Source organism: Balaenoptera acutorostrata, chromosome X (assembly GCF_949987535.1).
Source record: "Balaenoptera acutorostrata chromosome X, mBalAcu1.1, whole genome shotgun sequence".
Lineage (NCBI taxonomy): Eukaryota > Metazoa > Chordata > Mammalia > Artiodactyla > Balaenopteridae > Balaenoptera > Balaenoptera acutorostrata.
In genome coordinates, this window is record NC_080085.1 from 126,553,414 (window position 1) to 126,574,835 (window position 21,422).

General features: G+C 40.3%; 1 protein-coding gene and 1 long non-coding RNA gene across 2 annotated transcripts; both read right to left on the minus strand.

Moving 5' to 3' along the window:
• Positions 1-10,612: 10,612 nt before the first annotated feature.
• Positions 10,613-13,546, minus strand: LOC130706497 (uncharacterized). The gene is made up of 3 exons (XR_009006730.1): positions 13,173-13,546; positions 12,698-12,798; positions 10,613-10,750 (listed from the first exon to the last, which is right to left on the minus strand). It is a non-coding gene; the product is annotated as an uncharacterized LOC130706497 (long non-coding RNA).
• Positions 13,547-20,730: 7,184 nt separating this feature from the next.
• On the minus strand, positions 20,731-21,213 carry LOC130706320 (late histone H2B.L4-like). The gene has a single exon (XM_057537710.1). The coding sequence runs from the start codon at positions 21,211-21,213 to the stop codon at positions 20,731-20,733; it is 483 nt and encodes a 160-aa protein (XP_057393693.1).
• Positions 21,214-21,422: the final 209 nt, after the last annotated feature.

The following is a 21,422-nucleotide window of genomic DNA, read 5'->3' on the forward strand; positions in this document are numbered from 1 at the left end:
GTTTTACACATCATGCTATTTCAACGTTGGTCTTTTGAAAATCTGTATGTTCTACCATGATTCCTCATAATTCAGCCTTCTGATTCACACATAATCACAGGCACTTTGCCTTGTTCTGAAAAACATACATCTAAAAAACATGGGTTAACTTGAATCATGATATTTATGAGGCTAAAAGAATTTTTCATCATATCTTAGTGACTGGTTACTATTACTAGCTTCACGTATGTGTTTTCTCCTACTTTCATTGTACTCACAAATGCTTGTTTACAGCTAGATTAACAAATGATCCTTGGCTTAAGGTACTTTTTTCTTTTTTTCTATAATACATTATTTTCCAATTTATCTAAGGGACACCAAGCCCATTTTAATAATGAATGCAGGAAAGCCTGGACTCATGATTTAGATGGGTATTAGTAATTTGTATTTTTTTCCTGTCATCTCCAAACCCCGCAACTTCTTCAGAAGGTAAGAATATCTCTAGCTTGGTAAATCTTGCGGTATACATTTTTTTGATCCTACCTTTCCCAAGCATTTTCAAATGGAATCTGATAGCACTTTCTCCATTAGCACAAGGACTGTATGCAAGAAGATATTTAAAAATCTATATACATATACATATGTATTTATTTAAAGAAAGAAAAAAGTACGAATTATTTATATTTAATATATTCATTGACACAATTTGGGCATACAGACACCTTCATTTGGAAAGTCAAGGTATGCTGAAGGAAAAGTGAGAGTTTCACACTTTTTACTCTTTGGTTTGTTTTGAGTACAATGTTATACATTGCTTTTTACTTATGCCCAGTTAATTATATTTTCAGATTATTTTATCTAATACTTAAATTGTCACAAAGTGGACAAGTGGCTTAAAGATAGATATTAATGGAAATAAAACAAACATATTATAGTGATGATTCATGCACAAATAAAAATAACAAACTGCCAGAACTGACACTTCTTCCTTAGCCTTACCTGAATCTCCAAAGTAAACATGACATATTAACAATTTAATTATGAGTAAAAAGTGAAGGCTTTTAGACAGAAACTTATGCTATTGGAAGAACATTTCAAGGATGTATGTTTGAAAAGTTTTCAGTGTTATGTGATGTTTTTTCTTTTGACCCGAACAATACAAATATGTTGCTTGTAAAACCTCTCTTATCTGTACACATCACAAACACAATTTTATATCCCAAGTAAAGAATTTTAAATATTTTGGAGTATATTTGTTAAACATAAAAATGTCACCTCTAATCAGTATTATTTTCAACTCAGAAAATACTTTCTAGTTCTCAGCAGCATCATCAATACAATTTGCATAATTGGTATTTGGGACTAAAAAATGTATACCATGATGTGCTTCTTCCATATGATGAAAGGGGAAAAACCTACAAGCAGGAATACTCTACCCATCAAGCCCCTCATTCAGGTTTGATGGAGAGATCAAAAGCTTTACAGACAAGCAAAGCTAAGAGAATTCAGCACCATCAAACCAGCTTTCCAACAAATGTTAAAGGAACATCTCTAGGCAAAAAAGAAAAGGTCACAACTAGAAACAAGAAAATTACAAAATGAAAAAGCTCACTGAACAAGGCAAACATACAGTAAAGGTATGAATTATCTACACACAAAGATAGTAGGAAAGTTATAAGGCAAAAGTAGCAAAATCATCTATATCCACAATAAGCAGTTGAGGGATACACAAAAAAATTAGGTGTAAAATATATGAAAACAGTTCATTGTGAGGAGAGTAAAAATACAGGGTTTTAAAAATGCATTTGAAATTAAGAGATCAGCAATTTAAAACAATCAATCACATATAAAAACCTCATGGTAACCACAAACCAAAATCTATAATAGATAACACACACATAAAAGGGATCCAAACATAACACTAAAGATAGTCATCAAATCAGAAGAGAACAAAAAAAAAGACTTGCAAAAACAACCCCAGAACAATTTAAAAAATGGCAATAAGAACATACATATCTATAATTACCTTAAATATAAATGGAGTAAATGTTCCAATCAAAATACATAGAGTGGCTGAATGGATACAAAAACAAGACCCATATACATGTTGCCTACGAGAGACTCATTTCAGATCTAAAGACACAGACTGAAAGTGAGGGGATGGACAAAGGTATTGCATGCAAATGGAAATCAAAAGCTGGAGTGGCAATACTCAGACAAAATAGACTTTAAAGACTGTTACAAGAGACATAGAAGGACACTACATAATGATCAAAGAATCAATCCAAGAAGCAGATATAAGAACTGTAAATATACATGCACCCAACATAGAAGAACCTCAGTATATAAGGCAAAGGTTAACATACAAAAGGAGAAATTGACAGTCACACATTAATAGTGGGGGGCTTTAACACCCCATTTACATCAATGGACACATCATCCAGACAGAAAATCAGTAAGGAAACAGAGGCCTTAAATGACACATTGGACCACATGCACTTTTTTCTTTTTAAACATCTTTATTGGAGTATAATTGCTTTACAATGGTGTGTTAGTTTCTGCTTTACAACAAAGTGAATCAGTTATACATATACATATCTTCCCATATCTCTTCCCTCTTTCATCTCCCTCCCTCCCACCCTCCCTATCCCACCCCTCTAGGTGGTCACAAAGCACCGAGCTGATCTCCCTGTGCTATGCGGCTGCTTCCCACTAGCTATCTATTTTACGTTTGGTAGTGTATATATGTCCATGCCACTCTCTCACCCTGTCACATCTCACCCCTCCCCCTCCCCATATCCTCAAGTCCATTCTCTAGTAGGTCTGTGTCTTTATTCCCATCTTGCCACTAGGTTCTTCATGACCTTTTTTTTTTTTTCCTTAGATTCCATATATATGTGTTAGCATACTGTATTTGTTTTTCTCTTTCTGACTTACTTCACTCTGTATGACAGACTCTAACTCCATCCACCTCACTACAAATAACTCAATTTCGTTTCTTTTTATGGCTGAGTAATATTCCATTGTATACATGTGCCACATCTTCTTTATCCATTCATCTGTCGATGGACACTTAGGTTGCTTCTATGTCCTGGCTATTGTGAATAGAGCTGCAATGAACATTTTGGTACATGACTCTTTTTGAATTATGGTTTTCTCAGGGTTTATGCCCAGTAGTGGGATTGCTGGGTCGTATGGTAGTTCTATTTTTAGAAAAAATGGTCATGAATAACCTGGGGGCAAGACGAGAATAAAGACACAGACCTACTAGAGAATGGACTTGAGGATACAGGGAGGGGGAAGGGTAAGCTGGGACGAAGTGAGAGAGTGGTATGGACATATATACACTACCAAACGTAAAATAGATAGCTAGTGGGAAGCAGCCGCATAGCACAGGGAGATCAGCTCGGTGCTTTGTGACCACCTAGAGGGGTGGGATAGGGATGGCGGGAGGGAGACACAAGAGGGAGGAGATATGGGGACATATGTATATGTATAACTGATTCACTTTGCTATAAAGCAGAAACTAACACACCATTATAAAGAATTATACTCCAATAAAGATGTTAAAATATATATATATATATATATATATATATAAAATACATAATTACTGACTCCAGGTACTGAAAAGGACAAGAAACAATGACCAATCCAGTAGCAATGAGCAACTCTAGTTGCTCAGATTGAACTAAACACATTTCCCACTAAAAGGAACCAGGCTTCCTTGGAGAAAAGGCTGATTCTGGGACTAAGCAGGGATTGTAGCAGATGAGTCTGAACCAAACTCTCATACAAGCACACATGTCAAAGACACAACAGCCAACCCAAAGACTCAGAGGCCAACCCAAAGGCTCTCACACGGTCCAATAATAGAACAATTTGAACATCAAAAATATGAATGACTGCAACGGATTAAAACATCAAGTATATAAACGTCTAGAGCCTATGATGAACCTCTAAAAGAGAAAACAAACAAACAAAACCTCCAGCTTTGGAGGAGCCCAGGGAAACAACTATTGTTTTTTTTTTTTTTTTTTGGTTGCACTGTGCAGCTTACAGGATCTCAGTTCCCTGACCAGGGATTGAACCTGGGCCATGGCAGTGAAAGCCCAGAATCCTAACCACTAGGCCACCGGGGAACTCCCAACAACTCACTATTTTGAAAAGTAGAAATACTGCAAAAGAATTAAGCATTAATCCTTCTCTTCTGTGTCAACCAGACCTCAGTGTAACCTCATAGCCGATAAGGAGAAGTTTGTTTTATAGAAGAATTCCAACTAATAAATGCAAAAGAAATTATAGAATTAAAACATTACTGGGAATTCCCTGGCAGTCCAGTGGTTAGGACTCCACACTTTCACTGCTGAGGGCATGTGTTTGATCCCCGGTCAGGGAACTAAGATCCTGTAAGCCGTGTGGAGCGGCCAAAAAAAAAAAAAAAGAATTAAAACATTACCATTTGCAACCATTAATGAAATATAGATCTAGGCCATAATCTTTAAGAGGCTAAAAAACCATGAGTTAAAAGGTCTATGGGAAATTTCATAATGCGTGGATCAGACTGACAACACCTGGACCCAGTGGTCAGTCTCAAGGGCACAGGAGGAAAGACAGCCTGACATGATGAGGCTCCTGATGTAGGGCTACAGGAAGTACAACTCCACATCTCAGGTACTCTTTCCACAAATCTGAATCTGAGCAAGCCTCTATATATATAGTAATTACCAATTTAAAGGAAATAGGATGGGCCAGAGGAATAGAACAAACAGCATAATAGAGATACAATCAGCATAATCCAGAATGCAAATTTCACAGGAAAAAGATCCAGTTTGTTAAGTAAATCAATGGAGATTAAAAAAAGAGGACATTTGGATGAAAAGAGACTAAGATTTCAGAGAAATTAAACTTAAAACCACAATGAGATACTACCACATGCATATAAGAACAACAACGAGAAAGATGAAAAATATCAAATTGTCTAATGCATAGTAACTGTGATGATTATCTTTTAACTTTTATAATTAGTATCTTCACATTTTTGTTAAATAAATATGGTCTGTATATGCAAAAATGCCTACTAAAGCATAGTTTCCACCTAACATCACCCAACATAGGCTGACATAGTTCAACAAATGTCTCTTTCTTCTTCCTAAGTATATTGGCTAGGAGTGTGGGCTATGGAGACAGACCAGGTCCAAACCATTGTTCTACCATTTATAAATGGTATGAATTTGAGCACTTTTACTTCACCTCATAGTCACTCAATTGCCTCATCTGCAAAACAGCAATTATACAGTACTGACCATAGAAGAAAGAAGTTCAAAGCAAAAATATTGCCTTGTGTTTTGGTTTCTACAAGGATAAATGGTCAGGAATCACACAATTTTTAAAATTCTACTGCAGAGACACTGGGATAGCTGGCTCTCTCTGAACCCTAGGAGAAAGAAAGAACCTCTATGTGCCTCAGTTTCGTCTTCTGTAAGATGAGGAAAACAACTGTCCTTACCTCATGGATTGTTGTTTTGAGAATTAATTGAGTTAATACATGCAAACACTTTGAACGATGTGAGGTACACAATATCAGCTCAATAAATGCTAGAATTTTCATAAGTACATGCAAGTTTTGATAGTTTTACAAAAAGTTTTCATGTGTCTTTAATAAAGTTTGTCATTTGGGACTCAGCTCAAATAAAACTTCCTGAGAAAGAGCTTCACTGACAACCCTGTCTACAATAATCCCTGTCCTCGTCATTTTCTACTCAATGGATTTTATTTTGTTGCAAGCATTTATTCCCATATAAAATGGCCCTGCTTACTGATTTGTTTCCCTGCTTATTGACAGTTTCCCCAAACGAGAATAAAAGCTCCAGGGATACTGCCCTGTCTTGTTCACTGTGTTGCATCCCCAGGGACTAGCTCAGTGAGTGTTATGGGTTGAAATATGTCACCCCAAAAAAGGTATGTTGAAGTCTTAACCCCCAGTACCTCGGACCATAACCTTACTTGGAACTATGGGTGTTGCAGATGTAGTTAGTTAAGATGAGGTCATACTGGAGTAGGGTGGCCCCTAAACCAATGTGACTGGTGTCCTGATAAGAAGACAGCCACATGAAGACAGAAGAACAGGGATAACACCATGTGATGATGCAGGCAGAGGTTGGAGTTACGCAGGGCCAAGCCAAGAAATGCAAAGATTGCCAGCAAACCACCAGAAGCTAGAAGCACAGATAGATTCCCCAACTGGTTTCAGAGGGAGCATGGCCCTGGTAATACCTTGATTTCAGGTTTCTCGCCTCCAGAACCGTGAGACAATACATTTCTATTGTTTAAGCCACCCAGCTTGTGGTACTTTGCCATGGCAGCCTTAGGAAACTACTGTAGTCCCTCCCATATAAAACACTGAATAAGTATTACTGAAAAGAAAGAACTGTTCCCTATTTTACCTACTGGATCAAATGCAGGTACTTAAAGCTGAGTTGCAGGAGAAGTTGACACCAAAATTACACATTAAAGGATTCACAATTTTAACACCACCTTCTTGCAAATACACAGCAGTGCTTTTCAAACTTGGATGATACCACAACCAAGACGAGAAATTACTCAACACGTACACACCTCCCAAACCACCTCCCTATTTTAGATACAGCAGACCTAGGATGAGCCCAGGAATCTGCTGTTTCAACAAGCAGCCCTGGACAATTTTGATGAAGTTGTCCATCGACCACACTTGGAAAAATCCTGACCTACACATCTGACGTTGGTGTACTATTAATTTAATATCTACCATACAGAGGTCTGTGATAGCTGGTGTGTCTCTGTTAATGTAATTTACTCAAAAGTGCACTGGTCCTCCCCTCCCACCTACAACCACACATTGCTTTCCCACAGGGGATCACAATTAAGCTCCTCTGGATTTTTTTCTCTTTTTTTGGCCGTCCATGTGGTTTGTGGGATCTTAGTTCCCCCGACCAGGGACTGAACCCAGGCCCTCGGCAGTGAAAGTGCAGAGCCCTAACCACTGGACCGCCAGGGAATTCCCTCCTTTGGACTTCATCTACAACATCAGCTCCTCGTGACTCACCAGCACACTACCTTCAGACTACAACTAAAACACTTTCCTGAGTCTCCAGCCTGCTGGCTTTCCCCATCAGACTCCACAAAGCCTCCACAAACTAATGAGTCAATTCCTTAAAATAAATCACTATCTATATATAAACATCCTACTGGTTCTCTTTGAGAACCCTGGCTAATACAGGTATTAAGAATCAAGTATCTTTTCCATCTTAGAGTAACCTGTGCTTTCAACCAAAAAGATTCCCCAGCAACATTTGGCTACTGACAGTTCAGTGAAAATATAATACCTAGAAACTGTAATAAAAATATTCCCATGACAATAACATCAAAAAGTATGAACTACCTAGAGATAACCTATGTTGCACATCCATGTCCACAAATGTGCAAGGCCTAAACTCTGAATGCTGCAAAACATTGCTGAGAAAAATTAAATCAGGACTAAATAAATGAAGGGATATACCATACTCCTAGGTCAGAAGACTCAGTATTGTTAAGATGTCTATTCTCCCCAAACTGATCTATAGATTCCTTGCAATCCCAATAAAACTCCTAGTGTGGGACTTCCCTGGTGGTGCAGTGGTTAAGAATCCACCTGCCAATGCAGGGGACACGGGTTCGATCCCTGGTCCGGGAAGATCCCATGTGCTCCAGAGCAACTAAGCCTGTGTGCTACAACTACTGAGCCTGCGCTCTAGAGCCCACGAGCCACAACTACTGAGCCCACGTGCTCTAGGGCCTGCATACCACAACTACTGAGCCTGCGTGCTGCAACTACTGAAGCTCACGCGCCTAGAGCCCATGCTCCACAACAAGAGAAGCCATGCAATGAGAAGCCCGCGCACCGCAACGAAGAGTAGCCCCCACTCGCCGCAACTAGAGAAAGCCCGCATGCAGCAACGAAGACCCAACGCAGCCAAAAAAAAAAAAAAAAACCTAGTGTGCATATTCTTTTAAAAAATTGACAGAATTATTCAAAAACTCATGTGAAAATGTGAAGGGCCTAGTCTATGAAAAACAACTTTGAAAAGAAAAAAAGTTGGAGGTTAAGCACTTTTTCAAAACTCATAAATCTACAGTAATCAAGGCAATGTGGTATTGGGATGAAGGTAGAAATGTATATCAAAATTTAAAAGCCCAGAAATAGACCCACACATATATGGACAACTGATTTTCAACAAAGCTACAAAGGCAATTCAGTGGAAAAAGGAGTCTTTTCAACAAATAGTACTGGAACAAGTGGATAGCCATATGCACAAACATAAACTGTGATCCATATAATGCACCACATACAAAAGTTAACTCAAAAAGAATCACTGACGTAAACATAAAAGCTAAAACTACTTAAAAATTCCAGTAGAAAATTCTTGTGACCTTAGGTTTGGTGAAGATTTCTTAGATATGAAATCAAAAGCAAAATCTAAAGCATAAATGAACAAATCGATGCACTAAATTTCCACAAAATTAAAACTGTTCTTCCAAAAACACTGTTGAGAGAGAAGACAAGCCATTGAATGAATGAGAGAAAATGTTTGCAATTCCTAGATCTGCTATCCAGAATTAAAAATCTCACAAAGGTCAATAAGAGGAAAACAGATACTCCAATAAATAAGTGGACAAAAGATTTGAACAGATACTTCACCTGAGATATGCAAATGTCAAATAAACACATGAAAAGATGTTCATCATCATTAGTCACTACGAAAATGTAAATGAAAACGATGAGAAAACACTACACCCCTCTGAGAAAGTCCAAAATTAAAAAGACTGACCATACTAAGTATTGGCAAGGCTGTGGAGGATGAAACTCTCGTATCTCATACACTGCTAGTGGCAATGAAAAATGATTTGACTACTTAGGAAAAAAATTTAGCAGTTTCTAACAAAGTTAATTTTACAACTACCATATGACCCAGCCGTTGCTCTTCTAAGTATTTACTTAGAAAGAGAAAACGTATGTCCCAGCAAAGAATTATATACAAATGTTCATAGAAAGTTTATTTACAAGAGCTCCAAGTTGGAAACAACCCAAATATCCATTAACAGGTGAATGGATAGAACAAATTGTGGTATATCCATAGAATGGAATATTTCCACATTACAGGAAAGGAAAACTAATCTAAAGTGACAAAAGTCAGTAGTTGTATGAGAATGAGGTAGGTTGAAGTAGAGACAGAGGCAGGAGAGAGCTAGGTGGGCAGATTACCAAGGAGCACAAGGAAGCTTTTTGAGGTGATGGATATGTTCATTATCTTGAGTGTAGTATTAGATTCACAGGTGCATACATATATCAAAACTTAGAGCATATACTTTATTTTTTTTTTTAATTTTATTTATTTGGCTGTGCCGGGTCTTAGTTGCAGCACACAGGATTTTCGTTGCCGCGTGCGGAATCTTCGCTGCAGTGTGCGGAATCTTCGCTGTGGCGTGTGGGATCTTTAGTTGTGGCATGCGAACTCTTAGTTACGGCATGTGGGATCTGGTTCCCCAACCAGGGATCAAACCCAGGCCCCCTGCATTGGGAGTGTGGTGTCTTAGCCACTGGACCACCAGGGAAGTCCTTAGAGCATATACTTTAAATATGCTCAGTATCTTGTATGTTAACCATACCTCAACATAATATTTGAAATATATTTATATATTCATAATTCTCTGATGCAATTAAGTTAATCAGGTGAAAAATTCTTACAATTATGCTCTTGTACATTAACAGATCCACACTATGTCATCAAATAACCAAAATAATCATATGCAATAAAGTATGCCCAAATATTTAGGGAAAGTTGATGTTCATTTCCTTCTGAAGTACAGAAATAAAAACATTATATCTCAGGAAAATCATAATGATATTAAAGAGGAACTGGTTATTTCAGGGAATGTAGCTTGAGTATCATTCTGTTAGGGCAAACTCTAAAGTCACAAATGCTTTTTTAAAAATAAATTCTATCACTGACATTTTAAACTAACACTTGGAAATTGTCTGGTTCTTTTAAAAATGCCATTATAAAAGGAAAAACAACCATAGTCACCAGGGAAGAATCTACATTACAATGTCAAGTTGTTAGGAAGATCTAACTACTGCATATTTCCATACTCATCTGAGAGATACAAGGGAATCACTGATTATTATGTAAAAGGTGAGAACAATTTAGGTATATTTATTACTAATGAATGTTAAAGGCCAACTTCCTTCCCAAATGGACAATCCATTGCTTTTCAGCACCAAAAAAGAAAGAAAGAAAGAAAGAGAGAGAGAGAGAGAGAGAGAGAGAGAGAGAGAGAGAAGGAGGGAGGGAGGGAAGGAGGGAGGGAGGGAGGGAGGGAGGAAGGAAGGAAGGAAGGAAGGAAGGAAGGAAGGAAGGAAGGGGAAAAAAAGACTTCTATCAGACGGGCCTCAAGGGTTACTACAAAGCATGTAGCTGCTGATGGAAATCCCAAGTGCTGAACCTCTTTCCCATGATTAAATCAAAGTAGCTTCTGTACATTTTGTGAACCTCACAGGAGCTATTCCACAACATGCTTTTATCAGATCTATGAACTCACTTGAGCCAGGCGGCATCTCCAAAGAAAGATGTGAAGTGTTGGGCTCTCCTGCCCTTGAACCTGGAGTAGAAGCTCCAGCAGCCATCAGGACACAGATGCTCAGAACCTGCCTCCTTCAGACACCTGATATGAGCAAGGCCACCAGCATGAGGAGCTGCACAGGGAGAGACAGATCCAGCAATCACCATGCTTTACTGGTGTAACTGTGGGCCCCGCACCGTGCTAGGCACTGCGTTAGAGACAAGGACACTGAAACAACTGGGTAGTGATCCTAACCACCAGAAGGTACAATGAGCTTCCCACCAGGGCCTTTTTCTTCTCCTTTCCTCATATGTCCCCTGAGAACAAAGTGGAAAAGGAATAAGAAGTGGCCTGAATTCATACAAACATCCATGATCCTGCGATAACCACAGGACCATCGGCTTATTCACGTGTTATCGCTCAATGTTCACAGAGACCCTTTAGGGAAAGCATCCTTATCCCCATTTTACAGAGGGGAAAGCTGAGGCTTAGAGTCGTTACCTGTCTCACCTCCCACGCCCCTGCCTTTAGAAGGAAAGTGGCTCGAGGACACCCCTGGAGCAGGACACCGCACCCACTGGGGCCGGGCAGGACCCCAATGGCTTTGCCTACGAGACAGCCCGGGCACCGAGCCCCCAAAGCGGGAAAGAAGTGACCTGGATGTGGATCCCTTTGTCTCCCCACACTGCAGGGTGGTCCAGCCCCCGTCGCGGGTACCCACTCTCCCAACTCAGTTCCAAACACCTAAAGGAGAAACCTGCTCTCCTTGCCAGGCCGCTTCTGTCTCCATTAAAAAGTCGTCAAGGTCGCCTTACTGACGTCACGTTTCTATAGTATAGTAACCGCCTGGCTCAGGCAGGTCCTCCACCACCGTAAATACCTCCCCACCCTCCTCCACCCCCTTGTCTTTAGCTTAAAGCAAAACACCGTAGCTCTTCAGGCTGCCACTTGGAAAACACACTAATTTGAAGCACTAGACTGGGACCCCGGCAACTGGCCAAAAAATCTGTCCAGTTTCGTGGGACAAAACATGTGCTTGTCGTCAGGAGTTGTGTTTGCTTTAAAGAGACAGTAGGCGTGTATTATCAGAACACAGAGACCCAGGGAAGTATGTAGGGTTCCTGCAGATGAGTTAGCCCTCCCTCTGAGGGTGAACGTGTACTCTCACAGCCCATGCTAAGCAGTTAGCCATCTGTGGCAGAGAACTAAGAACTCTCTATAATCATGTCACCCAATGATCTTGATACATACGCAAAAATGTCATTTACAAATCTCAGAGTTATTCCAGGGAGGCAGGCCTAAAACATCATAGTCACTTAATAGGCAGAAACCTGGGTCAATTGAACGATACATTGTTTTTTCCTGGGGAATTCCTAGCCTCCATTCGCAATATTTCCTTCCACGTGGAGGGACAGCCACGGCCAAACCCATGTAACCTCTCTCTACACTCACTCCTCTATCTAGAGAATCACTTACCTGATTAGTGAGGTTGGTTGAACAAACAGGTTGCACAGCCCAGGCCCTCTCCCTTCAAAGTTCTTGAACCAACCTGCCCTTATGGAGCACGTGTTTACTCTGCCCTCAGGAGTGGGTCTACAAATAGATCCACAGCTCCTTTCCCTTTTCTGTGTCTCGCCGGGTCCCACACTATTCCTATGGTCTTGCTCTAAAATGACTGAGTCTTTAAGGGGCCTTGAAAATACACCCCTTCTCCATATCTTGACTCTAAACCAACTAAGCAATATGAAAAATAAGGTGAAAATACATCAGCTTTATTCCTTATAAAGGTGATATTGTAGAATGTGGCTCAGATTTCCACAAGGGTAGTGGTCTTCGTATTAACGAACCCCAGAACTGCACAGACGTATCCACCCAGCAGTGCTGCACTGGGACAGTCAGAAAGGACCAGGACTGCAATGCATATGTCTCTGAGGTCTGGTGAAGGCATCCTACGTGTACTCGAGAAGAGTGGCTTCCTTGCAAGGCTATCCCTGTAGCAGGAGAAAGTGTTTCAGGACACCTTCTTTGAGAAACCCTTCGCAAAATGAGTAAACAGCCCTCGTTCTGACAACGTACTCACCAAGGCATCTTCTGAGGACACGGCTTTCCATGGGCCGCAGGGAGCAGTTTGTAGCAGTACCTCTCCTTCCCTTCACAAGCACGACGGCCGTGGAGCCTCGTCTGCGGAAGGGAATTCAGGAATAAATTTCTAAAATTCCAAGAGTATGATGAAGATCATACGTCGTGAAAATTTATCTTGGGAATCCCAGAAGGAATTGAGGAAATTTCACAGACTATACCCACATATAAACCCACACAGAGACTATAGCCAAAATTATCACGACGTCCTATCGAACCTTCAAAGATCAGCCAGTCCCTATCTTATCCAAAGATTACAGACTATAGAAAAAGAGAGTTCACCAAAACGACATGGTTCAGATATCCATTTCTGTTGAACAAACACCACCAAAACAATAGCCGTTTTTCAATTTCTCGGGATAATGTGGGTTGACTGGGTTCAGCTGGATAGTTTTCTGCTCCATGTGGTGTCTCACCTGGGGCTGCCATCAGCTGGAGGCTCCGTTAGGCTGGTGCATCTGAGAGAGCTCACTCCCAGGGATGAGCATGGGTTCTGGCTTCTGCTAGGGGCTCAGCTGCGCTGGTTGACTGGAGCACCTTGGTTCCCCTCCAGATCCCTCCATGTGTAGGGTTACCAGATTATATTTAAACCATTTACATTTGAATTTAAAATAAACAAAAAATCCTTTTTTGTGTAAATTTGTCACGTGCCATATTACTTTGTTCATCTGAAATTCAAGTTCAGCTGGGCATCCAGTATGTTTATTTGCTAAATCTGGCAACCCTAGGGGAGGAGCCTGTGAATTTATAACATTAAGGACAGACCTTCTGAGGTGACTCTTCCACTGGGACTGGTCTGGAAAAAAGAAGAGCTCATATTTAGCAATAAAGACAAAAGCTGTTAATAACTGATGCTGGTGGAATGAAGGGGAAATGGACACTGCCACACACTACGGGTGCCAAATGGGCATATCTGTTTTTTAAGGCCCATATTATCATGGCTGAATAACTTGAATGGCTTTTGATACAGAAGCCCTCTTTCCACCAACAAGGGAAATTCATATGAGGGTTTAGAAAAAGATCCCCAAGGTGATTCTGACCTGCAATCTGGTTAAGGGGCCCCAACTGAAGGGGCGGGTGAGGACCACATGAGCTCTCTGATTGACGGAGGAAAGGGCTACTATTTATGAAGCAGGTTGTTTAGAGGGGCCCAGATCTAGGTTCTTCATGTTAGTGACTGGATTTCATCTCACAACAGCCCCACTAGTGATGTATCACTACCCTCTCTTCATGGATGTGTGTGACTACAAAGCAAGTGCTCTTGAGCACAGAGACAAATGGCAAAGAGGTTGTTCCCCACGCCAACAGCCAGAGCCAGGGGTGGGACCTGGCAGCCTGGTCCCCTTTAGTTGCTGGTGGCAGATCTTTAGCAAAGGTATCAGGACATGTACTGCTGAGGTGGTTAATCTCTGTTCACCCTGTGTTAACCCTCCCAGCAGCAGGAAGCCAAGCCTGGTGTTCCTTCCCCCTGCCGCGTGGGAAGTTTGTGACCAGGCTGGAAGCAGAAGCCGTCTGAAGCCAGTGTTTCTTCTGTCCTTTGTGAAAACGTATGGAAATGATTAGGCTGCTTGTACCTGCTAGGGAGGAAAGGGCATCTGAGGATACAGAGAGGAAAGTGAAATTTCTCCCGGAGAGGGATGACGGTGGCTCCAGGGACGGTCTATCGAGGCTGGGCGTCGAATCATGACAGATTTTCTAGTGTGGATCGAGGGACGTACGGAGCAGGAATGGGATTCCAGCTTTTGCCCTAATCACAATATACCATGCATTCTCGACAGACGACATCACCCCCAAGAGGTCAAAGACTGGTTCTTGAGGTTAGGGTTTTCATAGATATTACAGCGGTCTGTGAGCTTCCAAAGGACCACCGTACATAAACAGATAAACTACATCTGGAGTATTAACAATTTCACATTCCGCTGGGGAGTGGGGCTGGGGGTAATTAGGCAAAAAATGTCTGAAAGGGCTCCTGGAGGGTGATAATGAAAGAAGACTGACAAACGCTTCATAGACACAGTGACCTCTTATGCAGATGTTGGTGTTGGTGATGATGATTGACGATGATGAGAATTAAGTCTGGGGATTATGTGAATGACTGCTTTCTAGGATGGTGGGTAGAAAGGGGTCAGTCAGAACAGACGTCTCCTCTGAGAAAGAGGATATGGAGGGTAGGAAATGAATGTAAACAGCTGGTACTCTAAATTGTATCTCCTTTACGCTTACCACTTACTCAGTTACCTACTTAATCCTATAATTTAAACATTTCTTTTAAGTTATGTATTTATGTATTTATTCATTTAATTTTTGGCTGTATTGGGTCTTCGTTGCTGCGCGTGGGCTTTCTCTAGTTGCAGAGAGTGGGGGCTACTCTTCGTTGTGGTGTGTAGGCTTCTCATTGCAGTGGCTTCTCTTATTGTGGAGCACTGGCTCTAAGCATGTGGGCTTCAGTAGTTGTGGCATGCAGGCTCAGTAGTTGTGGCTCATGGGCTCTAGAGTGCAGGCTCAGTAGTTGTGGCTCATGGGCTTAGCTGCTCCAAGGCATGTGGGATCTTCCTGGGCCAGGGCTCGAACCCATGTCCACTGCACTATCAGGCGGATTCCTAACCACTGCACCACCAGGGAAGTCCCTATTTAATCCTATAATTTAGATAAGGGTAAGAAGTCAGGAGAGGTGAAGTAAATCAGGGGAACTGCTATGGATACCTGCTCAGTACGTGAGCTTGAAATTACTCTAAAGCTTTTCCCGTTGTATCCTGAAGCCACCAGGGCTCTAAATGCTCTAATTTCTCTGGACACTGGCATTCAATGCTGTCCAAGGTATTGCTTAATTTATTAATAATGACCTATATTACTTTTTTTTTTTTACTGAAGTATAGTTGATTTCCAATGTTGTATTAATTTCTGGCGTACAGCAAAGTGATTCAGTTATAGATATATATACATATATTCTTTTTCATGTTCTTTTCCATTATAGTTTATTACAGGATATTGACTATAGTTCCCTGTGCTATACAGTAGGTTCTTGTTGTTTATTTTACATATGGTAGTGTGTCTATGTTAATCCCAAACTCCTAATTTATCACTCCCTCCCCCGCTTCCCCTTTGGTTACCATAAGTTTGTTTTCTATATCTGTGAGTCTGTTTCTGTTTTGTAAATAAGTTCATTTGTATCATATTTCAGATTCCACATATAAGTGATATCATATGGCATTTTTCTTTCTCTTTCTGACTCCACGTAGTATGATAATCTCTAGGTCCATCCATGTTGCTGCAAATGGCATTATTTCATTCTTTTTTGTGGCTGAGTAGTATTCCATTGTATATACATACCACCTCTTCTTTATCCACTCATCTGTCGATGGACATTTAGATTGTTTCCATGTCTTGGCTATTGTAAAGAATGTTGTTATGAACAGTGGGGTGCATGTATCTTGAATTAGAGTTTTCTCTGGATATATGCTCAGAGAGTGGGATTGCTAGATCATATGGCAACTCTATTTTTAGTTTTTTAAGGAACCTCCTTACTGTTTTTCATAGTGGCTGTACCAATTTACATTTCCACCAATTTAGAATTCATGGAGATCTAGGGAGAAAGTGAATATGAAGATGCAGCTGAATGGGTTTCCAAAATCATGGTAAATAGTGGAAAATCACAGCAAAATATAACATTAACAGATGGAGTTTTCAATAAAGTAGCTATAGTAGGTATCTATGTAGATTTCAGTGTAGTTATAATACATAAGGCAAATGTAATGTAAAGGGGGGAGGGTAAGGGGATCTATTAAGGTGAGGTTTCTACATATCAACTGAAGTGGTAACGTAATGATTCTGAGTATTGATTCTGAATAGACTGTGGAAAGTTAAGTAGGGAGTTTGTAATCCACAGAGCAACCACAAAAATATTATACAAAGAGATATATTCAAATTCAGAATAGAAAATTAAAATGAAATACTAAAAGGCATTCAGATAAGCCAAAGAAAGGGGAAACAGGGTAATGAAAAACAGAGAGGACAAACAAAACATGCACAATAAAGTGGTAGATCTAAATAGAAACATAGCAATAATTAATTGTCAGTGGTCTAAATACATAACTAAATGACTTAGATCGTCAGAATGGATTTATAAAACAACAAAAAACAAAAATGGCCCAACTATATGTTGTCTACAAGAAACTCCCTTCAAATATAATGATATAGGTAGCTTAAGAGTAAAACAATGAATAAAAATACACCACGCAAACACTGATCAGAAGAAAGCAGGAGAATCTATAGATTCTTTACATTATCAGACAATGTCGACTTGAAAGCAAACACAGTTACCAGGGATAAATAGAGTCAGTCAATTCACCCGGAAGATACAACAATTTTAAATATGTATTATATCTAACAACGGAGTCTTAAAATACAAGAGGCAAAACTGACAGAACTGAAAGGGGAATAGACAAATCCACATTTATAATTTGGGTCTTCAATACTCCTCTCTCAGTAATAGAATTAGTAGACAAAAAATTAGCAAGGTTATAGATGAACTGAACACCACCATCAACCAACTAGATCTAACTGACATTTATAGAACAGTCCACCCAAAAACAGCAGAATACACACTCTTTTCAAATGCACGTGGAACATTCAGCAAGATAGACTATATCCTGAGTCATAAAACAAACCTTAACAGCTTAAAAAAATTGAAACCAAACAGAATGTGTTATCTGACAATAATGGAATAAAATTCTAGAAATTAATAATAGAAAGATAACAGGAAAATCTCTAAGAACTTGGAAACTGAGCAACACATATCAAGTTAATTCATGGGTCAAAGAGGAAGTCTCAAGGGAAATCAAAAATACGTAGAACAGAAATCAACTATACTTCAATTAAAAGTACATAGAACAGAATTAAAATGAAAATAAAAGTGAAAACCTACAGCTATCAAAATTTGGGAGTCAGAAAACAAATAGGTCGTTGTCAGGGTTGAGGTGGGGAGAATGGGTTGACTACAAAAAGGCACAGGAGAATTTTTTGGCATAATGGAACTCGTATATCCTGATTGTGGTGTGGTTATACAACTGTATACAAGTGTACATATACAAGTGTATGTACTTTTCAAGACATAGAACTGGACACTGAAAGGAGTGAATTTTATTTTCTCTAAATCATACCTTAATGAAAACAATTTAAAAAGCACACATCTTGTTAAATGAAGAACATAAGTAGCAGATCAGTGTTATTCTGTGATTCCAATTTCATATCTAACAAACAAATCAGTTAATGTGTAAACCATTGTGCCTATTTACGTATGTGTATTTCAATATGCACAGAAAAATGCATGCCAAATACAAATCAAACAATAGCAGTGGTTACCTTTGGGGAGTGGGATGCAGGAATATTGATTAGAAAAGAGACTTTCACTTTGTCCGGCTGTGAGGCATTTTAAACCACACATAAATTATTTATATTTATAACCCATTATGAAACAATATATATGGGAGATATTCTGATAGACAGTGAGGGTACTGAGGAGAATAAAAATAATATTCATTATATACTTAAAACACATTTGTCTAACTCTCCCTTCCACTCAAATTAATTCAGGAACGATAATTAACTCCATATGGTTTATGATCTAAAAATGCAAAAAATAAAATCAAGTTCAGTGGATACAGCTAAAAATTTAAATAAATGTGAACTATGTTCCTTCAGAATTATAGTTCATTAAGGGAAGATGTTATGCCCTTGGTGAATAATAATGGTATCTTTTAAGAACATCAAATGATCAGGAACTGTGACTGGGTATGATTATGATAGGGAAAATGTTATAGGGGAATATGGACCTCTTGTCCTGAACAATTTCCAGGTAGGTTCTAACCGCTTTTTTTTGGTATCCTGTTCTTCCCAATGGCTGTCATTCTTTTAATGGTTGTGCCCTGCCTCCTTCCTTCCTGTCTCAGTTAGAACCTACTAGGCTAGGCCCTACTCCCTGATTTCAAAGCTTACTACAAAACTACAATAATCCAAACAGTGTGGGGAATTCCCTGGCAGTCCAGTGGCTAGGACTCCATGCTTCCACTGCCAAGGGCGTGGGTTCAATCTCTGGTCCGGGAACTAAGATCCTGTCTCAGTTAGAACCTACTAGGCTAGGCCCAAGATAGGCCCAGTTAGAACCTATTAGGCTAGGCCCAAGCCTCATTATATGCTCATTGTAATATATTAGCATACGCCAAATGACACAGCCACCTGCACCATGACAGTTCCCAGGCCATAAAAGGCCAAAAAGTGGGCAGTGGCCCAAGTCCTGGAATCCCCACCCCTTCTCCAAAATAGTTGGAATAATCCTCCTACTTATTAGCCTATGAAATTACCCAGCCCATAAAAAACTAACCACTCCATACGTGGGGGCCCGTTCTCACCATCTGAGATGGCCCACACTCTGTCTGTGGAGTGTGTCTCTCTCTCAATAAATCTACTTCTTACCTATCACTTTTCCTCTCACTGAATTCCTTCTGCAGTGAGACATAAAGAACCTGAACTTCATTAAGTCCTGAGACCAGGTGTGCAGTTTTACCTGGGAGATTGTGGATTTGAGTACCTTCCTAAGCCAGAGATTGTGGGTTCAAGTCCCATCTGAGGTGCAAGTCAGGTGGGTTCGAGTCTCATCTGAGGTGAGATTAGGTTCAAGTCCCAACCTGAGGTGCACGGTTTCAAAAACTACAATGAGGTATCACCTCACACTAGTCAGAATGGCTATTATCAAAAAGTCTACAAATAATAAATGCTGGAAAGGGTGTGGAGAAAAGGGAACCCTCCTACACTGTTGGTGGGAATGTAAATTGGTGCACTATGGAAAACAGTATGGAAGTTCCTTAAAAAAGTAAAAATAAAGTTACCATGTGATCCAGCAATCCCACTCCTTGGCATATAACTGGAGAAAACTCTAATGTGAAAAGATACATGCACCCCAATGTTCATAGCAGCACTATTTACAATAGCCAAGACATGGAAGCAACCTAAATGTCCATTGACACGAATGGATAAAGATGTGGAATATCTACAATGGAATACTACTCAGCCATGAAAAAGAATAAAATAATGCCATTTACAGCAACATGGATGGACCTAGAGATCATCATACTAAGTGAAGTAAGTCAAAGAAAGACAAATACCATATGATATCACTTACATGTGGTATCTAAAATATGATACAAATGAACTTATTTACAAAACAAACAGACTCACAAACATAGAAAACACACTTATGGTTACCAAAGGGGAAAGGAGGGGGGAGGAGTAAATTAAGAGTTTGGGATTAGCAGACACAAACTACTATATATAGAACAGATAAACAACAAGGTCCTACAATATAGCACAGGGAACTATATTCAATATCTTGTAATAACCTGTAATGAAAAAGAATATGGAAAAGATTATATATATGCATAACTGAATCACTTTGCTGTACACCAGAAACTAATACAACGTTGTAAATCAACTATACTTCAATTTAAAAAAAAGAAAAAGAAAACCTCCTTAATATCTCTTCTAATATGTCTGTTGAATTCTTATACATGTTCCTGCACTTAATTTGTTGTCCTTACGGTACATAATGAATCTCTGGAAAATTTTGCCATACATTCATGAGAAAATGAGAGTGAAAAAGGTAAATAACTTTATCTTACAGACCCTGTGAAAGGTTGACCTAGAAAAAGAAAAGAACTCACTCTTTAGTAAAGTGGTATAATGCAAGATTATTGAACAAAACTCACTATTTCATTTTGAGCAAATTAGACCATAGATATATTAAAATGTAGTTGATAATATTTAGTTCTTTGTAAAAAAGATGTTTAAAAATTAGCAGGATGACACACTTTAAAAACTAAAGTCGATCAAAGTTTGTTAGAATACAGTTCTTATGAAGAAAACTGAGGTGGCTCTGAAAAGATCCTTTGGTTTGCGATGCTCAGGTGGTCCGGAGGCAGCTCATTTGCCGGTGGTGTACCGAATTATTGCCTTGGTGGCGCTGGATATGGCGTGCTTGCCCCTCTTCCCAGGCAGCAGCAGGCGCACGGAGGTCTGCATGTCTCTGGAGGTGAGGGTGGAGCGCTTGCTGGAGCGGACCAGGCGCGCCGCCTCGTCGGCGATTCGCTCAAAGATGTCCTTCACGAACGAATCCATGACGTTCACGGCCTCCTGCGAGAGGCTCAGGCCCTCCTGGACCCGCTGCAGCACCCTTCCGAAATAGGTGGCAAAGCTGTCGAAGCCGTCAGAGAGGCGGCGGCGGCTGCAGCGGCGGCGGCGGCGGCTGCAGCGGCGACGGCGGCTGCAGCGGCGCTTCGGGTTCTTCGGCTCGGCTTCCTCGGTGCCCGGGCTTTCTTCAGACGTCTCCTTGGTGCCCGGGCTTTCTTCAGACGTCTCCTTGGTGCCCGGGCTTTCTTCAGACGCCTCAGACGAAGGCTCAAGCATGTCGGAATCGTCTTCCCCGCAGCTCAGAGGGAAGGACAGTGCGGCCGTCGAGGTCCCTTGGCCCGGTTTATACTCCCTGCCTTCTATGACGTCACGGGCAATGCTCCCATCTGACTGGATAAAATGCAAAGCAGGGAGGTCTGTCACTAAGGAACCCCATGTCACCTGTGATTGGATGGCCCCCTGCTTGGCCTCCAGTCAGCCAATCA